Here is a 20538-nt window from a genome sequence, read left to right as displayed (position 1 = left end):
GCGGTAAGTGGGAGTCTTTATGGCATTAAATTTTGATTTGTATGACTTAGAAAAGTACTAGCTCAAGTGGTTGAGAGTACTTTATTGTATGAGAAGACTTGGGTTCAAGTCCTATGTATGCCAATTATGTGTTATTTATTTGTTGTTATATTTTTATATATGTGATTTTGTTGTGAATGATATAATCCTTGAATTATATTCGTTAGTAAGAAACATGAATTGACTTAATGGTTTGTCATTGACTTGGCATTGGCATGGTTATGGGATCAAGCCTTGGAGAACCCAAATTAAACTTTATTTTTGCAAATTTTGGTTATGGGTTTGAATGTGAAGAGTTGAAGGAAACCCTAGATGAAAGGGCAGCCTTGAGGTGGCTGAAAAATAGACCATAAAGGACCATTGAATTGTAATTAACATTACCATTAAGCCATTTTCGTTTTAGGTAATTAGCCTAGCTTTAAGGCACCATTTAAAAAGAAAAAATGGATGAAGCGCCTAGCGGTAGCGAGTGACCCGCCAGGCAACGCGAGCAAGTTTGGCTGAATCAATGATTTATGTGATCTGGGTTGTTTCTGATCAGTGGAAGAGCTAACTGTAATTATTAAAGAATGATTTTGACGTTGTATGATGTATAATTTTAAGTACTGACGACATGAGTGAATGGAACAGTGGATGAGTGTCTTAGGGTTGGAAATTAGAGTTTTGTTATCCTAAGGAAAAATGGGTGGTTTAGTTGCTCCATAAAGAGGGAATAAATGCGTTGTAAAGGGTGTCGTATGCTATGGAACTGTGAAATCAATTGAAATTAGAATTGTATGCATAAGTCAAGGTTCGTAGGGCATGGAGAAATTTGATGGTTCATGGAAATTACAGGAATCGCCTGGCGACACTATGGTTGCCGCCAGGCAATGCTATGGTTGTCGCCAGGCGCCATATCAGATTAGCAGATTGGTGTGTTTGGGTGCTGAGTGTAGTCGAGGAACGAAATTGGGTCATGAGTGAGGATAATTGCAGGATTGAAACTACTATAGAGATTGGACCTAGCTGATAACTAGTGGTAAAAGAGAGGGAATTAGAACTTGTCAGGTTGGGGGAGAGGAGCTATTGAGATGGCTAGGTACCAAAGTGAGATGACAATTAAAGGAATAGATTTTCGTGGTATTTGATTTGATGGTATGAGATGTTCTGTCATTAAGAATTAATGAAAGTATAACATTAAATTAAGGCTGAAAATAGGAAAGGATTATCAATGTTGTGATGAAAAAGGGGATACCTTAATGTAAGGAGGATTGTTGAGCAGGTACAATAGCTACTGGTTATAGGCAAAGAGATGACAGTTCAATTGTTGAGTACCAAGGATTAGATATTCAAATGGGTGGGAATGATAAATTCTTTGAGAGAATTGAAGTATAGCAACCTTTGTAAGTTGTGAATGATATTGGTTATTGTCTAAGGGTATGAATATAAGTACTTTAAACAAGATATTAGGGAATTTAGAGATCTGGATGCATGATGTTACATGATTAAAGTGTTAGGACTAGATATAAGCGTGAAAAAAACCAGTCAGATGTAGGCTACTGGTGGGGCGCCTAGCAGTGGGGTTTTAGCCAATAGACGATAGCCACATAATAGGGGCTTTTTGGTGCAAGTGGCGCCTGGCGATGAATGTGATTCCGTTAGGCGATCATTGTGAGACAGTGGGCTTTGGAACAGCGTGGCGCCTGGCGGTAGAGAATGTTTCGCCAGGCGATAGCTGCTACATTAGTGGGCAACTAGAACTCGTGCGCCTAACGGTGAGGGTGATCTCGCTAGGCGGTGTCTACAGCGTTGGAGATTTATGAGGCGCTTGGCGCCTGGCGGTACGCGTCCCCCGCCAGGCGATCTGGGAGCTGGTAGTGCTTGGCGGTACGTGTCCCCCGCCAGGCGATTTTGCTGTTGCAACGTTGGGTTGTTGGTTCTGTAGGCGTGATCTACAAGGCTTCTGGTGTTGCTTCAAAGGTGGGATTGCAGGTGTTCCTTGAGTTAAGCTCGGAACGTATACCTTGTGGCTCGGGATAGGGGATTAAGCACATGGTATTCCTTGATTTGTGTCTCGGAATAGCATCTCTTGAGTTGTGGCTCGGGATGGTGGATGAACACGAGGAACTCTTGAGTTGTGGCTCGGGTTGACGAGTGCGGCCGGTGTGAGTGTGCTAGTTGTGGCCAGTACGGATAGGTATAGATAGATTGCCTTCATCAGTTGTTGACTGACAAGTTTGGTAGTCTTGGGACGTTACGAACTATGTTCGTATTTGGGAACTCCACCTGGCGTTACGGTGTGTGAGCCGTAGCAATGGTTTCCTGCACGTGCTCTATCGGTTATGGCTGATAGGTATGGCAGCAAGTCATCTTGAAGTACTCACTAGGAGATGTAGAACGCAAATAGCATGGTTGTGGCCATGCGAGGTGGAATCAAAGGAGAGAATTTCTATGATGTGTTGGGATGATATAAATATATGTGTATATTGGTGATTAACATATGTATATGTGTTTATATGATTAATTTGTTAAGCTCACCCTATCTGCTTGTGTTTGACGATGATCGTGTACACGATACACAGGAGCAGATGATGTTGATGCAGGTGGTTTTGGTGGAGCTTAGCCACGGAGAGCGGATATCTCAGGAGTTTTATGTTTTATGTTTTATTTCATGGTTTTGGAAATAAATTGTAAAGGCTTATGGCCTATTTGATAAAACTCCAGTTTTGTAATTATGGATTTCAGAGTACTTTATTTATGTAATAAAATTTTAAATTTCCCGCATTTTGGGAAATGAGGTATTATTAAATGCAGCATGTTTATTATTTTCTTTATTTTATTAAAAATTAGTATAATCCTGACGGGATATTACACTTGATCTCCACTGCTCTATAAGGACAGACTTATATAACAACGAATGGTCCTTCCCAATTGGAGCGTAACTTACCGCTCATGTGACCTAGCTTGGACTTGTATAGTAACACCTTCTGGCCTACCTTGAATTCCTTTCTAGCCACAAGCTTTTGGTCATGAAACTTCTTGGTTTTCTCCTTGTAGAACTTTGAGTTTTCATAGGCTGCAAGACTAATCTCCTCAAGTTCTTGCAATTGAAGTTTTCACTCTTTCCCTGCTTCTTCCAAGTCCATGTTGCAAGCTTTGATGGCCCAATAGGCCCGATGTTCAATCTCCACAGGTAGATGAAAAGCCATTTCGAAAACCACCCTAAAAGGTGACATACCTATAGGTGCTTTGTAAGTTGTCCTATGTGCCCAAAGTGCACCATCCAATCTTGTGGCCCAATCCTTTCGACTAGGCTTCACTGTTTTCTCCAGTATCTTTTTAATCTCCTTATTAGCGATCTTTGCTTGCCCATTAGTTTGAAGGTGATATGGTGTAGCAACGCGATGTGTCACCACATATTTTATCAACACGTTCTCAAGCAGCTTATTAAAAAAAGTGAGTCCTCTGGTCATTGATGATTGCTCGTGGTATCCTAAACCTACAGAAAATGTTAGACTTGACAAAACTCATGACAACTCGAGCATCATTAGTCCTTGTAGCCATGGCTTCCACCCATTTGGAAACATAGTCTACAATAGGAAAAATAAAAGTAAACCCAAAAGAAGGAGGAAAAGGTCCCATAAAATCAATACCCCAAATATTAAATATCTCACAATATAGCACGGGCTGTTGAGGCATTTCATCCTTTCTTGTAATGGATATGGTTGCCCTTTGATACTGATCACAATTTTCATACACCCTCCATGCATCTTTAAAGATAGTAGGCCAATATAATCCAAAATCCAACACTTTCCTACTTGTTCTTTGTGTGCCATAATATCCACCAAAAGGAGAAAAATGACAAAACTCAAGCACATAAGGTATCTCGACATCTAGAACACACCTCCTTATGACTTGGTCACTACCAATGCGTCATAAGGTTGGATCTTCCCATATATAATACTTTGCCTCACTTTTTTGCTTGGTTCTTTCATACTTGGAAAAGGAAGGAGGAATAGAAGAAACAACAAAATAGTTAACAACATAAGCAAACCAAGGTTCAGGAAACATACCTTTCACAATAGTTAATGCTAGGAGGACTTCATCAGGAAAGTCATCTTGTATAGAAATGCCATCTCCTTCCTTTTTAATAATCACAAATCCTGATTAAATCAATCTTTTAAACACTGAAATTCAATTAAATCCTTCAAATTTAAACATTAAATGAGGGCAAAAATTTGAACTCATCAACACCCTTCCATTGTTTTATAGCTCATTACAAGCCCTTAGCCTGAAAAACCATGATTCAACCTGCCTTAGGAAATTTTGGAGCTTTGGAATTATTTTTGGAATGGGTGCTCTTTTAAGTGTGGTTGCGCACAATAAGTGTGGTTGTGCGCATACTGTTTTATTCTGGGACTGCTCATTTGTACATTTAATGTCGGACTTGAAAATTGTTGTTCCTCTACTCAGAAATAAAAGAAATGAAAAGAAAAAAATGAAAAAAAATGAAAAGAAAGAAAAGAGATTTGGTTCTTTTAGCTACTAATCCATATGTTCCACACCTTTTCCTCTGTCCCATTATAACCTTGAAAAGTCCTTCTAATCTTGATCTACATCTGTTTTGGTTGTTAATTTTAGAGGCTTGCCAAGTCTGTTTGATGTTAGCTTTTCAGGGGTGCTTTGAGAGTAAACAGTAGCCTAGAGATTTGAGTGATACAGTACATATTCTGAGGTTATGTTGCTTTCAATTCTCTCTTTGAGTTGAATTGAGTACTAGACATGTTTGGAATTGCTTGGATAATGTTCATGGACTTCTTACATCTGTGAATCCTTCTGTGTTTTATGTGTTTCCATTTTTCTGTTTCGTGTTTGTTCTTTTGTGTCGTGTCTCTTTATCTCTCCACCTCTCTCTCTCTTTGTTTTGTTTGTGTTGTCCTTGCTTTGCTTCACTATGCCTTTTAGTTTTTGCCTAAGAGTGCAAAAGGGTAAGTGTGGGTGATTTTTGATGAGTCATTATTTTTCCTTATTCCATTTCCTTTTTGTGCCCATCTTGATGCTTGTTTAGTGTTTAATTGTCTTTTGGTAATTTTCTTCAATTGGGCTTCATTGGGCCATTTTTTCGAATATTACGTAATTTGGCATTAATTGGTCCAATCTTTGTCTTTAAATATTTTTAGGTACTTTGTGAAGAAAATTTTGGAGCTTGGACACTAATCTTAAGATGAAGAGAGAGTTTCCACATCATTGCCACATCTGCGCCATGTCATTTAGTCTGTCCACGTGACTAGGCCACCATTTTCAGCTTACAGTGGCATTTTTGTAATTTTGAGTGACAAAATGGCACTTTTGTAATATGTAGAAATGTGGTGATTTGACCACGAGTTTTAGGTAATTTTTTTCATGGGAAGTCACATCTTCTCCCCCATTCTCTATTTCCATGTTCTTGATAGCACCCAATGTGGATTTTACGTTTTGAACTCATTTGCTAGCTTGGACATTTCGTTTTATGGATTGTATTGAATTGCAACATGACCCATGTATGGGATTTTCGATTTTTATATCATAGCAGTCATTTTTGTTTTGTGTGTTGAATTACTTTTGGAAAGATTTGAATGAAAGGTTTGGTCACTGAGAGATAACCTTGGTTGAACTATTGAGTATTACATTTTCATGTTTTATTTGGTCGGGTACGACCTCGATCAATGATCATCACCAAATAGAGGATCCCGATCCTACACACCATATTCCTTTTTCAAATTTGACTTTTTAAAAAAATAATTAGATCAATCCCGAGGAGAGGGTCTATATCCAAAAGATTTGGTGACCATTACCATGTAGATAATCTCGATCTGACAAATCACTTTGTTTTAATATTTTCTTTTCTAACTTTTTGAAAAAAAAAATATGTTAGACCAATCCCGAAGAGAGGGTCTATATCAAAAGGAAAGAAATCAATTACCACTGCTTCGCATAGGGCCTTGATGTAAAGAAATCAATGACCATTGCCTAGTAGAGGGCCTCAATGCGATAAAGAAAACAATGACTATTGCATTACCGAGGACCTTGGCATAAAGCAATCGATGACCATTGTCTCATAGAGGGCATCAATGTGACAAAGAAATCAATGACCATTGTCTCGCAAAGGGCCTCGATGTGACAAAGAAATCAATGATCATTGCATTGCATCGTATAGGGCCTTGATATAAAGAAATCGATGACTATTGCCTTTTAGAGAGCTTCAGTGTTAAGAAAATCCTTGACCATTGCCTTGTAGAGGGTCTTGATGTAAACGTAAGGAAACCAATGACGATTTCATCGTAGAGGGCCTTGATGTAAACATAAGGGAATCAATGACCATTGCATCGCAGAGGATTTTTATGTAAACATAAGGAAATCAATGATCATTGCCTCGTAAAGGGTCTTGATGTAAACAAAGGATATCAATGACCGTTGCCTCGTAGAGGGTCTTGATGTAAACAAATGATATAAATGACTGTTGCCTCGTAGAGGGTCTTGATGAATAAAAGGAAAACCTGGATTTTGCTCTTGAAGTGTCAACAAACACCGTGTGAATGCCTAATATTTATGAGACTTACACAAAAAATTGTCATTGCTGACCTTTTTTCAAATTTCTTTTTTTTTTTGGAAATGATTTTCAATGATTTTGTGGACTATGATAGATGACATAACGTGATGATGTATGACATGTTATGATTTTCTTTTTGAACCTATATGATAATGCATATGTGAATGCGTGGATGCATGGGTGGAATTTGTTTCTTTTCATTTTTCTTTTATTTTAATTTGATAGCAAGGAAATTAGGCTTAGAGGCTAGAAAAAACTAGGCTTGAGGCCAGACAAAAATGGGTTATTGTGGAAACTAGGCTTAGGGGTCAATGTGAAAATTGGGCTTGAGGGCTAGTGTGGAAACTAGGCTTGGGGGCTAGTGTGGAAACTAGGCTTAGGGACTAGTGTGGAAACTGGAAACTGGACTTGGGAACTGGTGTGGAAACTGAGCTTGGGGGCCAGTGTGGGAACTAGGCTTGGGGGACCGTGTGGAAATTGGGCTTAGGGTATATTGGTCATTCATATGAATGAAGAGGACCATAAATTTTGAGAAACATCAGAGAAAAAATTTGTGTATTTTTTTTTTTAAATTTTCTTCCTTCTAACACGAAAAGGTTCGATAACCATTCATATGAGTGAAGAGGGTTTTGTTTGGAAAGGTCAAAAATATTTTATTCAAAAACATGAATGACTCACGTATGCATGACTTGGTATGATGTATGAAATACCTTATGTATGGATTTTTCTTTAGCATTTTTGTTTAAAACAAATTCGAATTGATCCCCATTTCATTGTTATTTCAAATTCTTGGAATCATTCTACTTTGATATGTTTTCACTTTTTCAAATCATTTCTTTTGTCTAATCAGTTTACTAATGAAATCTTTTTTTTAATCATTTATTTTGAAACACTATTTGAATGACATGCATAAAATTGTCAAAGGCTTCAAAAGGCTTGGATGAGGTGATGAGGATTAACTAGGGAGTTACCCCAATTTGAATTGGTCTCGGGGCACAAAATGTGTTTGGGCTTTCCCCAATTATTGATGGTATGAAGGAAATGTGCATGAAGATCATAGGTGTTTAATGAAGATTGATGAAGATCCACTTGAAGATTAGTGTGTTAAATTTGAAAATATCATGTTAAATATAATGTGTTTGTGCTATATCATGTTGGTATGCTATGACATAGGTTAGATGTCTTGTGTGTCTTAGTGTGTCTCTTTTAGTTTGTTAAATGGGTTTTAATAGGTTAAAAAGGCTTGTTGTATATAGTTTCTGATATGAATGCATTCAGTCAATTGAATTATTTTTCAATCGATTGATTTCACTTAAGTCAAGTGAAATCAGCTGACTGTATGGAAAATTCAATCGACTGTTTTCACTTAAACCAGACTATATAAGTTGTGTTTTCGCGAGTAGAGATGCGAATTTGAGTTTTTGAGCACGGAACTTTGTCATTCTTCTATGGAAAGCTCTCTCTCTGTAATACACAGTTGCAACTCGTGGCTTGAAGATCTTGGAGGCACTTTGGCTTGTGAGTAGCTTGAAGAACACATGTATGGTTGGCTAGGGACAACCACCATCAGGTTTGGATGTTCTTGTGCCTCTTGTTGGTTTGCCTGATGAGATTTCAGGTCTGTAAGTGTGATTCTTGCAAGGTGTGTGTGTCTAGATTTTTGTGTGAGTCAAAAATCTTGTGAGTTTCTTTGTTCAAAAGTGTAATCTTGGTGTGTGATTTGTAAAACTTTTGAATATAGTGGAAACCAGGCTTAGGTTGTCTTGGTAAATTGGATGTAGCTCTGTGATTGAGTGAACCAGTATAAAAACAATTGTGCAATTCTCTCTCCCTCATCTCACTCACTTTGAATCTCTTTAAAAACTCAAGAAAACCAAGCAATTCGTACTTTGGTGTGATTTAATGCGTTCTTGTGTAATCTGAGGCTGTATACTTGTTAAAAATATTGTTTGGAACAAGTCTTGTATGTAAAAGATTGTTGTTTGAGTTGAATTTGCAAAGTATGCATTCTGCATAAATCTCTAGTATTTTAGCCGACTGATTTGTCTTTTTAATCGATTGTTTCATAACTCCATGAACAAATTAGTCTGTTGTTTTATATTTAATCGACTGAAAGTGTACTGGTCTACTATATTTACATCCAAACTTTCCAGTCTATTTGATTCAATTGAAAGGAGGTTTAAACTTTCGAAAAGTGTTTATAAAGCCAATTCACCCCCCACTTCTTAGCTAAAATCACCATTTCAAAACTAACAAAAGCGTGTTTGACTTTTCCAAATTGAGGAGATTGAAAAATGACAGGGTTGTCACAAGTTGCCCCTAATGTGATCATAGTCTTCAATGTAAATAAATACCCCAATTCAGAATGAATGATGGGAATATATGAATTACAAACAGAGTGACTGCCCCAATTTGGGTTTGGGATTGATAAAGATGGACTATCTTAAGGTTGGTCAAGGTTTAAGCTTAGAGCAGATGATATTGTATAAGCAAAGATGGAATTTCATGAAGAATGAATTGAAAGGGGACAACCCAAATTTAGCTTAATTGCCTGATTGCCCATGCTAATTTTGAAGCTTTAGAAACATGTTATCAAAAAATAAATTGCCCTAGTGTTTAAAAACAAATCTCTGAACACACTTTTTCAATCCTTTTTTTATCATTTTTTAGAACAAACCTGTTAGTAAATCAAAATTTTCCTCTAAATTAAAACCTTCAAAAGATAACAACCAATCTTTGATCTGTGTGGACTTTATTAAACTTGTATTGTGGCCAAGGCTAGGGGTATGGAAGTAAATTATAGTAAAGGCAAAAAAACGTTATGTGATGGTTGTTTCGAACAAGGATCTTTGAATAATGTTTCATTCAATATTTGTTTGACTTCATTTTCATTTTGTTCACCTTTTTTTCTATATTTTGACCTTTTATTCATATTCTTCAAACTTTTGCTTCTCTTTTTTCTTTTTCTTGATATGAACATATCATTTTGTTTTTTTTTTCTTTTTTTTTTTATATTTTTGTATTGGTGAACTAACAGTCGGATGAAACAAATGCAAACATTATGTCAACCCTTAGCTTGAGGGTGATCCTTATTTAGGGTAATTTTAAAGATTTTTTTTGAAGGCTCAAATTGTGTAGCAAAGGATGATTATTATTTTTTTTATAAATAAACATGGTCACACGTCATTTCAAATCATGGTTATTTTTCTCAAAAAATATTTAATTCATAGGAAAATAATTAATTTCATATGACAGGATGTCCCTTGTTTTGTTCTCTTTTAAAAAGTTGTTGGTAATCATTCTAAGGAATGCCCCTTTTTGTGATAATCCTTCATGAAAAATGAAAACAAGGTTTATGGTGGAAGAAAGATAAAAAGGGAGATGGATTTGATCAATTTCATGCATGCAAGGTTAGATAGATGTTTCAAAAGAAATGATAACAATTCATATTTTATTTCTTTAATTAATCCAGTAATTTGACTAAAAATGTTTTATTATTTTCTCATTTTTCATAAGAAAAATTCCAAGAATTTAGTGACAAGCAAAATGAGAAACAAATTTAATTTATTGCAATGCAAACTTTTTGATTTTTTTTATTATGCATATGCATGCTATGTGTTTGAAACTATGGACAGGGTATGGTGAATGACCACAAAATGGGAATACAATGCATGGTTGTTCCTCGCTGGATACTTATTCACATGGTATGCCAATGAAATGTATGCTTATGTCGTAGGAGGCATTTTTTTCCCTTTTTTTATAATGGTAAAATTATGATGAATTTATTACTATATACAAGGAAAGACGAGGGTAAAGGACACAAATAGTCTCCCTTTTGTGCCTTAATTTATGTTCCTGCAAAGAACAAATAAGATAAGTTAGGCACAAGTATCACCTTACCATGTAGTCCGCTATCTCTTCAGTTGGCCTTCGATGCATGTCGGCTTGAACCCAGAGGGGTTACCTATAGAAGAGTCTCCGAAGCTCAAGTAAGTCAAAGCTCTCAAAGAGTCAAATCAGCGATTAATGAATGTGTACCTTTAATTGATGGGGTCCACGTGTATTTATAGAGCATTAATGATGTTTGACCATCCCATGGGCTGGGCCTTGACTTGGGCTCTAGCTAGGGCTTGCAAGTGGGCTAGGGCTTGCGAGTGGGCCAGGGCCCTAACCCAGGCCCTTAAGGTTTATTGGACGCGGACGCTTCCATTATACTGAGTTCATTAGAGTGGTCGGCCTAGGCTCTAAACTTACCGGATACTGGAGTAGTCGGTCTAGGCCGGCTATTTGTCTTGATGGCTTATGCTGGTGCAGGTTGTCCCTTTAGATGTTTAGTTTAGGTCAAAATCGGTATAAGTTAGGCTAAGACGGCCTAGGCTGGATACTTGGCTGCCTTGATATACACATTGTTTACTTATTTGGTCGAGTTTGGCTAGGTGTGGTACACTAGTCCCCCAGCCTTGTCCGATATGAGTTGTCGGTCAAGGGTGATATGTGTTAATATGCTAGCGGAACCGGCTAGGTGTGATACACCAGTCCCCCAGCCTTTAAGTGTGGTGAACAGTGTTAAGGCTAAGAATTTGTAACGTCAGAAGGTAGGTGAAGGGGTGTCAGGGTCAAATCGAAAAAGTTTTGGCGCCGTCGTTTTGAAGTGTCGATTGGTCTGGGGTATTATTTTGGCGGGAAGAGTTTCGTCGTTTGGGATCGTGGACTATAAATATGGGTTTGAAAACAGATGAGGGGTTACTTGTTTCATTTGCGAGAATTTGAATCCAGAGATCTTGTGCGCGTAATACTGTCCGACTAGTCCTCACTTTCGACCGACATCTTCTCGTAAAAAACAAAACCAGGTATGTCTAGTAGTGATAGCATGTCTACGTTTAGTAGTAGCGAGAGTACCGAGTCGGAGAGGAGTAAAGATAGGCGGCTTGGTGACGAGGGTACGAGTTCTGTGGTTGGTACAGTGGGATGCCAATGGAGGTTGTGAGGGAGGTTCGAGAGGATCCCCCGAAGAGTTGAGGAGAGCAACTGGCCGGCGAAAGGCGGCTACGGGTGGGTGGCTGGTATGTTCGCGATCAATCATCTCTGTTCAGGTGGTCCCGCTTACTGAACTCTTGGTTGAATTGCACACTTGTTATCTCCAAGGGTGTCAGTAGGGGTATTGTTTCTCTGGAGAGGGTCAGCGCTATCGACCGGGTATGCCATGGGCAGGAGGGGGCTACCGAAAAGTTTTTCTACATGTACATGTGCCACTTCTCTCAACTTCATGTGCGATTGCCGCTAGACGATTTTACTATGGGCATGTGCGGGCGTTGAATGTGGCACCTACACAGCTGCATCCGAACAGTTGGGCCTATTTGCAGGCCTTCCGCATTTGTGCCAGTCTTTATACTTGGAGCCCACTCCTTACGCTTTCTTGTATTTTTACGACTAGACCTCGGCGGCCGGCTACTTGGCTATCCTTGATAAGTCGCCCTAGCATCAGCAGACTGGATGCCTTCTCCCAGTCTTTCAAGCATTTCAAGGATGGGTACTTCAAAGTCGTCGTCAAGGAAGGGGTAAACTCATTTTTGAATGCGGATGGGAGTACCAAGTTTCCCTTTAGCTGGACCAGCAATCCTTCTCGGTATAAAGACATGGGATGGAGGAGTTGTCGGCTGTGATAAGGAGGTGGTGGGATGTTGTTGAAGTTTGTCGATAAGTTGCCCACTAAGGGCCTAGTTAGGGTTTATAATTCGGTGCACCCGATAATAGATATTGAAGGTATCTGTTTATTACTTAAGTTGTGTTAATAATGCTAAGTTGTTTTGATCCGAGTTGTGATGTGTTATTGTAGGGCATATGGCGCAGTCTGGCAAGAAGAATCTGGCGCTTTTCAAACATTGAGGAAGGAAATGGCCGCTAAGGCCAAGGCGGCTGGGAAGACTGATGTTCCCAACCTACAAGAATCGGTGGTGGAGGTGCACGTGCATGGCGGGACGAAAAGGAAGGCTGAGCTTCCGCCTCGACCCGGAAGGGAAAAGATGTGAAGAAGATAAGGGCGGCTCTCTTGGAACGGCTAGCGGGGCGGGTCGGCTAGTGGGGAGAAGGGGCCTGAAGCCGGGTTGATCGAGTTGCCGGAGATATCCGTGAGGAAGGATATTTCGATCACCCTCCCGGATACCGTTGTAAATTCTATTGACAACATGGACGCGGAGCATATTGTGAGAACAATGGTCGAGTTTGGGAGCAAGGCTTTAGTTCTAGCCGGCGTGTGGGTCTCTTTATAGGAGGGAAGTAAAGGAGGTGGGGGAGTTGCAGGGTAAGGTGGATAAGCTGAGGAGGAGAAGGCGGCTTGGAAAAGAAAAGAAGGTTGGGAAGCGAGAGGAAAAGGTTGGCAACATGGAGGGTGCGTTGCTTGGATCTGAGGAAAAGCTGAACAAAGTATAGGGGAGTTGGAGGAGGACTATGAGGACTTGAAGGACAAGTATGATGGAGCTGTTGGTGAGCTTGATGATTGAAGAACAGCATTATCAGGAGCACATCAATGGTTTTGAGAAGGGGTTGCGGCAGGCGGCCTTCTTCCATCAAGATGTGGACGTCACGGATTCAAAGTTCGATGTGAATAAGGACGTAGTTGACGGAAAGTTGGTGAAGGAGGACGAGGGCAGTGTGATGAGGAGGTGGAGAGAAGGCGACAGAGGAGGAGAGGAAGGGGATGATGTGCAGAGGTGGCCCATGATTCAGCAGAATAGGACATTGATTTTTTAATGATTTAAAAGTATTATTGAGCCTATGTCTGTAATAACTGGTACATTATGTTCGTTGCGTTTTGCGTTTATGCTTAATGCGATTAGTTTCTGTATGTTATTGTGTATACGGTTTTGATGATTTGTGGTGTATGTTATGTATGGCGTAATCGATTGTATGTTAAGGGTGTTCGACCCAGGCCGCTTACTTGTGGTAAGGGTGGGGAACTTAAACGAATTAACACAAGTTAAGGGTGTTCGACCCAGGCCGCTTACTTGTGGTAAGGGTGGGGAACTTAAACGAATTAACACAAGTTAAGGGTGTTCGACCCAGGCCGCTTACTTGTGGTAAGGGTGGGGAACTTAAACGAATTAACACAAGTTAAGGGTGTTCGACCCAGGCCGCTTACTTGTGGTAAGGGTGGGGAACTTAAACGAATTAAGCACAAGTTAAGGGTGTTCGACCCAGGCCGCTTACTTGTGGTAAGGGTGGGGAACTTAAACGAATTAACACAAGTTAAGGGTGTTCGACCCAGGCCGCTTACTTGTGGTAAGGGTGGGGAACTTAAACGAATTAAGCACAAGTTAAGGGTGTTCGACCCAGGCCGCTTACTTGTGGTAAGGGTGGGGAACTTAAACGAATTAACACAAGTTAAGGGTGTTCGACCCAGGCCGCTTACTTGTGGTAAGGGTGGGGAACTTAAACGAATTAACACAAGTTAAGGGTGTTCGACCCAGGCCGCTTACTTGTGGTAAGGGTGGGGAACTTAAACGAATTAACACAAGTTAAGGGTGTTCGACCCAGGCCGCTTACTTGTGGTAAGGGTGGGGAACTTAAACGAATTAAGAAAGTAAAACATAGAGAGTCATAAAGTAGGGAACCCTTCTTTTTATTTATTGAATAGGGGTGCCTCGTTAAAACCTCCTTGGCCAAAACCCTCCTTAGGGAAAAAAGACCAAGTGAGGAAAAAGAGTACACCCGGGTTACAAGTATTGGTTCGATTACAATACACATTTAGCTGAAGTAGAACTTGAGGTGGGATACATTCCATGTGTTGGGAATCTCTTCCCCAGATAATTGTTCTAGGCGATAAGCTCCTCCTCCTGCATCTTCTCGTATGCGGTATGGGCCGTCCCAATTGGCGGAGAACTTGCCATCCTTCTTTCTAGCACTGCTGGCCATTCTCCATACTAGGTCCCCGACGACAAATGATCGTGGGTGTAGGTTTGCATTATATTTCCTGGCAGCTCGTTGTTTGGCAGCTAGTTGCGTATTTGGGCTTTTTCTCTGAGTTCGGGTAGGAGGTCGAGATGTAAGGCCATGTTTTGGTGGTTGTGGGTTGGGTCGTATAGTTCTCGGCGCAGGGATGGTTCGCCAATTTCTACTGGTATCATGGCGTCTGCGCCGTAGACTAGGCTGAATGGGGATTCGTTTGTTGATGATTGGGGGTGCATCTGTAAGCCCATAGTACTTCTATTAACTCTTCAGGCCATCGGCCTTTGGCGGTATCCAACCTTTGCGCAGCTCTACGAGGATAACTTTATTTGCCGCCTCTGCTTGCCCATTGGTTTGTGGATGTTCTACAGAACTTGTGATGTGTTTGATGCCTAGGCCGGTGTAGAATTTGGCTAACTCCTTGTCATAAATTGTCGGCCATTGTCTGTGATGATGGTATGTGGTACACCATATCTGCATATAATGTCCTTCCACACGAACTGCTGGACTTGCTGGGCCGTGATGGTGGTTAGCGGCTTGGCTTCGATCCATTTGGTAAATAATCGAACGGCTACATTAGGAATTTTACTTGCCCCTTGCCGGGTGAGAAGGGGCCGAGGATGTCCATTCCCCATTTAGCGAATGGCCATGGGGATAGTATGTGATGTAGTTGTTCTGTTTCTGATGAATAAGGTTGCCATGTTCTGACATGGCTTGCACTTTCCTGACATGATCCTGGCAGTCTGCTTCTATAGTGGGCCAGAAGTATCCGGCTCTGAGAACTCTTGTAGCCATGGTGCGTGCACCGGAATGATAACCACAAATTCCTTCGTGTAGCTCTTTGATGATATATTGGGCTTGCTCTGCGTGACACATTAAGTAGGGGTTGGCCGTATCCGCGTTTGTAGAGGTCATCGCCTATCATGTGTACCTGGCGGCCTTAGCCAGCCAAGTTTTGTCCGCGTCGAGGGGGGTTGCCGGTTTTGAGGTATTGAATGTAGGGGGTGGTCCAGTTTGGGTTTGGGAGGGGGTGACGTTGTTAGCTGGGGTGTGGGTTAATTTTGGCAAGTGTGTGTGATGGAAGGTGTGGATAGTGTTTGCTGTAGTAGGGATCGGTTACGGTTTTTGAGTTTGGTGCTGGCCAATTTGGAAAGGATGTCGGCTCTGACGTTGTCGGTTCTTGGGATGTGTTCGACGCGGACTTGTTCGAAAGCGGATTGAATGACTGCACGGACCAGATGGTAATATTGTAGAGGATGGGGTCTTTGATCTGGAATTCGTCATTTAGATGACCTACAGTGAGTTTGGAGTCGGTTTTGCATGTTAACTTCTTGACGCCGACTTCACGGGCTAGGGAAAGGCCGGCGAGGATGGCTTCGTATTCGGCTTGGTTATTTGACGTTTTGAAAGCAAAGTGAAGGGATTTTTCGATGAGGATGTCGTTGGGGCCTTCTAAGACGATGCCGGCGCCGGCACCCCTTGGATTTGAGGAGCCATCTACATGAAGCGTCCACTGGTCCTCAATGGGTGTTTGTTGTAGGTCGTTGACGAAGTCTAAAGACATTGGGCTTTGATGGGGCCGTGGGGTTCATAGCGGATGTTGAATTCTGACAGTTCCACGGCCCATGATGACATGCGTCCGGCTAGATCTGGTTTTTGTAATATTTTTTGGATTGGGTAGTCGGTCTTGACGGTTATGGTATGGTTTTGGAAATATGGGCGAAGGCGGCGTGCTGCGTGGACCAAGGATAGGGCTAGTTTTTCTACCATTTGATACTGGTTTCAGGATCTTGCAGTGTTCTGCTCACAAAATACACAGGATGTTGTGTGCCTTCTATTTCTTGAACAAGCGCGCGCTGACGGTATAGTCGGTGGCCGTGATGTATACCAGCAGGGGTTGGCTGGTGTCCGGTTTGTGGAGGATAGGGGTGAGGTTAGGGTTGTTTTGAGTTTTTGGAAGATTTGTTCACAATCATCAGTCCACGTGAACCGGGTGGATTTCTTTAGGAGTTGGATTATGGGTTGGGTTTGTTCAGCTAGTTTGGGTAGGAAGCGAGGATGGCTGTGAGGCGGCCAATGAGACGTTGGACTTCTTTGATGGTAGTGGGGCTGCGCATTTCGATGATAGCCTTGCATTTTTCAGGGTTAGCCTCTATGCCGCGTTGGGTTAACATGAAACCAAGGAATTTACCCCGGTCACGCCGAATACGCATTTGTCGGGATTTAGGCGGAGGTTATATTGGCGCAGCGCGGAGAACACTGCCGCAGGTCTTCAGCGTGTTGATGATGGCTTGGGGACTTGACAACCATGTCATCGACGTATACTTCGACACAGTGTCCTGTTAGGTGGCTGAAACTTTGTCCATTAGTCGTTGGTAAGTTGCCCCGGTTTTTGAGGCCAAAGGGCATGACCCTATAGAAGTAGTTGGCATCGTCCGTGATGAAGGCGGTTTTGTGCATATCTGCTGTGGCCATGGGGATTTGGTTATACCCTGAATATGCATCCAAAAAGCTAAGCACCTTGTTTCCTGCGCGCCGTCTACGAGTCGATCAATGTTGGGTAAGGGGTAGGCGTCGCGAGGGCAAGCCTTGTTCAAGTCCGTGTAGTCTACGCACATCCGCCATTTGCCATTGGCTTTCTTCACCAAGACAACGTTAGAAAGCCAAGTGGTGTATTGAGCTTCTTCTATAAATCCTGCGCTCAGTAACTTGTCGGCTTCACCTTGGCTGCTTGTCGGCGTTCTTCCCAAGCTTGCGTTTTTTCTGGGATACGTAGCGGGCTTCTTTATATATGGACAGCTTGTGGGATGCCACCTGGGGTCTACTCCAGGGAGGTCGGCGGCCGACCAGGCGAAAAGATCTGTGTTGTTGATGAGGATAGGTGTGATTGTGGCACGCTCGTCAGAGTTTAAACCGGTGCCTAAGTTAATAGAGGCAGACATCTCGGCCTATTCTGGGGTCAAGGTCTTCGCTGGATAGGGCTATGCTGGAACCAGGGGGTCGTTCGATATGGTTGGTTTGTTGGATTGGGAGTTGTGCTCGTAAGCTTGCCATTTAGCATTCGCGTGCCAAGCACTGGTCATAATGTATGGTCAGGATGTCACTGGATGGGGCAGGGAACTTCATGGCCAAGTGAGGGGTGGAGACGACTGCGCCAAGTGTATTAAGGGAAGGACGACCCAGGAGGATGTTGTAAGATGTTGGCGCATCGACAATAAGGAAGCGGATTAGGATGGTTTTGGTTTGGGTTCCGTCCCGAAAGACGATGTGGAGGTCTATGTAGCCCCGGGTGGATACTTGTTCATCGGAAAAGCCATATATGGGCTCATCATATGGGATCATGGCGGTGTCAGGAAGTTGTAATTTTTGGTAGGTGGCCCAGTAGAGGATATCAACTGAGCTGCCTTGATCCACAAGGACTTTCTTAACAGCATGATTCTCGATTTCGACGGTGATGACCATGGGGTCATCTTGTTGGTGGTCGAGGCCGTGGAAGTCATCATCTGTGAATACAATGGGGGCATACGGCGTCTGTGGTGGGAATGGGTGATATGGTTGATGGATTGTATATGGCGGAGGTGTCTCTTTCTGGCAGAAGAGGTGGAGCCTCCGCTTGCGAAGCCACCAGAGATGGTGTTAATGGTGCCTCGTAAGGGGGGTCGGCAGGGGTGATGTCGGTGCGGGCGGGCTCTGGTTGTTGATTGTTGGGTTAGGTGGGGTGGCTATTGTGATGGGAGTCATTTGGTTGACGTCTGTGGTCAGGTCGCGGGGGTGGCGGGATCGAGAGGAGGAGGAATGGTCAACCCTATGGATGATGCGGCGAAAGTGGCCTACACAGACCAGTTCTTCTATTTTATCCTGGAGTGCTTTGCATTCTTTCGTAGTGTGACCATGGTTGCGGTGGTAGCGGCAATATTTGGTCATGTCGGCGTTGGGAGGTGTGGTTGTCTTGCGTGGTGGAGGGATTAGATCAGCTTGGAGGGCTTCGTCTAGAATGCGGGAGCGGGCTACTGTGAGGGGGGCGTATCTGGTGAAGCGAGGTTGGCGGGGTTCGCGTTGCGGGTATCAGTTGCGTGGGTTAGGCTGTGGGGTGGGGTTGGAGGTGGTGGCGGTGTAGTCGTTGCAGAATTTGGTGTGAAGTGTTTGCATTTCCTCCATGCGGACGTAGTCGGCTGCACGCAGCTTGAGTTCATGCATGGAGGCAGGTGGGTGGATGTAGACGTTGTTGGCGAAAGGGCCGGGTTGTAGGGTAAGAGTCATGCACTGGAGAATCATCTCCTGGTTGAGGTGCGGTGTACGAAGGGCGGCTTTACTAAAGCGATCGATGAACGCTCTGAGTGGTTCATTAGGTTCCTGTCTGATACCCAGTAGGGATATGGTGGTGGTTTGATGGGGACGGCTTCCGGCGAAGTGGGTGGAAAACATGTGGGAGAGGATGTCGAAACTATCGATTGAGTAGGGCGGAAGAATTGTGAACCATTCTAGGGCAGGGCCTTTGAGGGTGGTGGGGAAAGCTTTGCAAAAGACTGCGTCTTGGGATGTGTACAAGGCGACATGGGTGATGTAGACTTTTAGGTGCTCGTCAGGGTCAGTTTCGCCAGTATAGCGATCCAGGGTAAAGGGTTCCCACTAGGCTAGGAGAGGGGTGTTGGCGATAAAGTCCGTGAATGGGTGGCGGCGTCTGGGCTGGTGAGGAGGGGGCATGTGAGGTGGGGGGTGGTTGATCATAACAGGAAAGGTGGAGGTGATGTTGTGAGGGGGAATGTGGGTTATGGGAAGATATTGTGGGTTATAGGGTGGAATATGTGTGGTGTGGAGGGCGGTATGTATGTTGTAGGGGATATGGGTGGTAGGGAGGGTGGCGGCGGGGGTTGGGGGTGCGGTAAGCCCCGGTTGACCAGATGGAAAGTGATGGGGATGGGTAGAGGTAACGGGTGTCTGTTGGGTGGTGGTGAAGGTGTGGGGGGTGGGATTGTATTCACTTTCCTCCTCTGTAGGCTGGAAAGCCGGAGACTTCAGAGCTTCAGAGGCTTCTTTGGCTTTTCCCTTCAGGTTGGGATCAGCCTCGATCCTTCGCCTGAGGCGGCAGTTCTCTTGTCTCAACGCCTCCATTTCTTCAGCACTGCGCTTCTTCAGGTCTGCGAGTTCCTGTTGCATCTTTGCTTGGCCGTCTAGGATGGCGGCCAAATCAGGGGTGATGCTAGGAGGTCTAGAGGGACCAGCATCCGCTTGCTTGTTCGCTCCAGCTCTGCTGCGTGTGGAAACCATCTTCAGAGAAAAACAGGTACTAAAGGTGTTCGTCTCGTGCCCCACGGTGGGCGCCAATTTTTCCTGCAGAGAACAAATAAGATAAGTTAGGCACGAGTATCACCTTATCATGTAGTCCGCTATCACTTCAGTTGGCCTCTTCCCATTCGATGCATGTCGGCTTGAACCCAGGAGGGGTTACCTGCAGAAGAGTCTCCGAAGCTCAAGTAAGTCAAAACTCTCAGAGAGTCAAATCAGCGATTAATGAATGCGTACCTTTAATTAATGTGGTCCACGTGTATTTATAGAGCATTAATGATGTTTGACCATCCCATGGGCTGGGCCTTGACTTGGGCTCTAGCTAGGGCTTGCGAGTGGGCCAGGGTCCTAACCCAGGCTCTTAAGGTTTATTGGACGCGGACGCTTCCATTATACTGAGTTCATTAGAGTGGTCGGCCTAGGCTCTAAACTTACTAGATACTGGAGTAGTCGGTCTAGGCCGGCTATTTGTCTTAAGGTGTCATTAGAATTTTCTTTGGGCTCGTATTTCGACCCAACTTTATTTTCATTGTATTTTGTGTTTGGGCTAACATCAAACCCAATGTGCTTAAAGACCAACATTGGATCAGTGTGCTTCTCCAAATTTCTCAACCAGCGTACATGATCTACAATTTGGGCTTTAATTTGAATGCAGCCCAACGTGGGATCATTCAAAACATGCACCTAATTTTTTTTCCTTG

At 42.9% G+C, this 20538-nt stretch overlaps 1 protein-coding gene across 1 annotated transcript; it reads right to left on the bottom strand.

Moving 5' to 3' along the window:
• Window positions 1–3134: 3134 nt before the first annotated feature.
• On the bottom strand, window positions 3135–3491 carry LOC114163505. Its single transcript, XM_028047811.1, has one exon. It carries the CDS (start codon window positions 3489–3491, stop codon window positions 3135–3137), a length of 357 nt encoding a protein of 118 aa, XP_027903612.1.
• Between the last annotated feature and the right edge of the window lie 17047 nt (window positions 3492–20538).

The sequence above is a fragment of the Vigna unguiculata genome, chromosome 9 (genome assembly GCF_004118075.2).
Source record: "Vigna unguiculata cultivar IT97K-499-35 chromosome 9, ASM411807v1, whole genome shotgun sequence".
NCBI lineage: Eukaryota > Viridiplantae > Streptophyta > Magnoliopsida > Fabales > Fabaceae > Vigna > Vigna unguiculata.
Note: the sequence above shows the minus strand (reverse complement) of the source record. Positions and strands in the feature narration are given on the sequence as shown.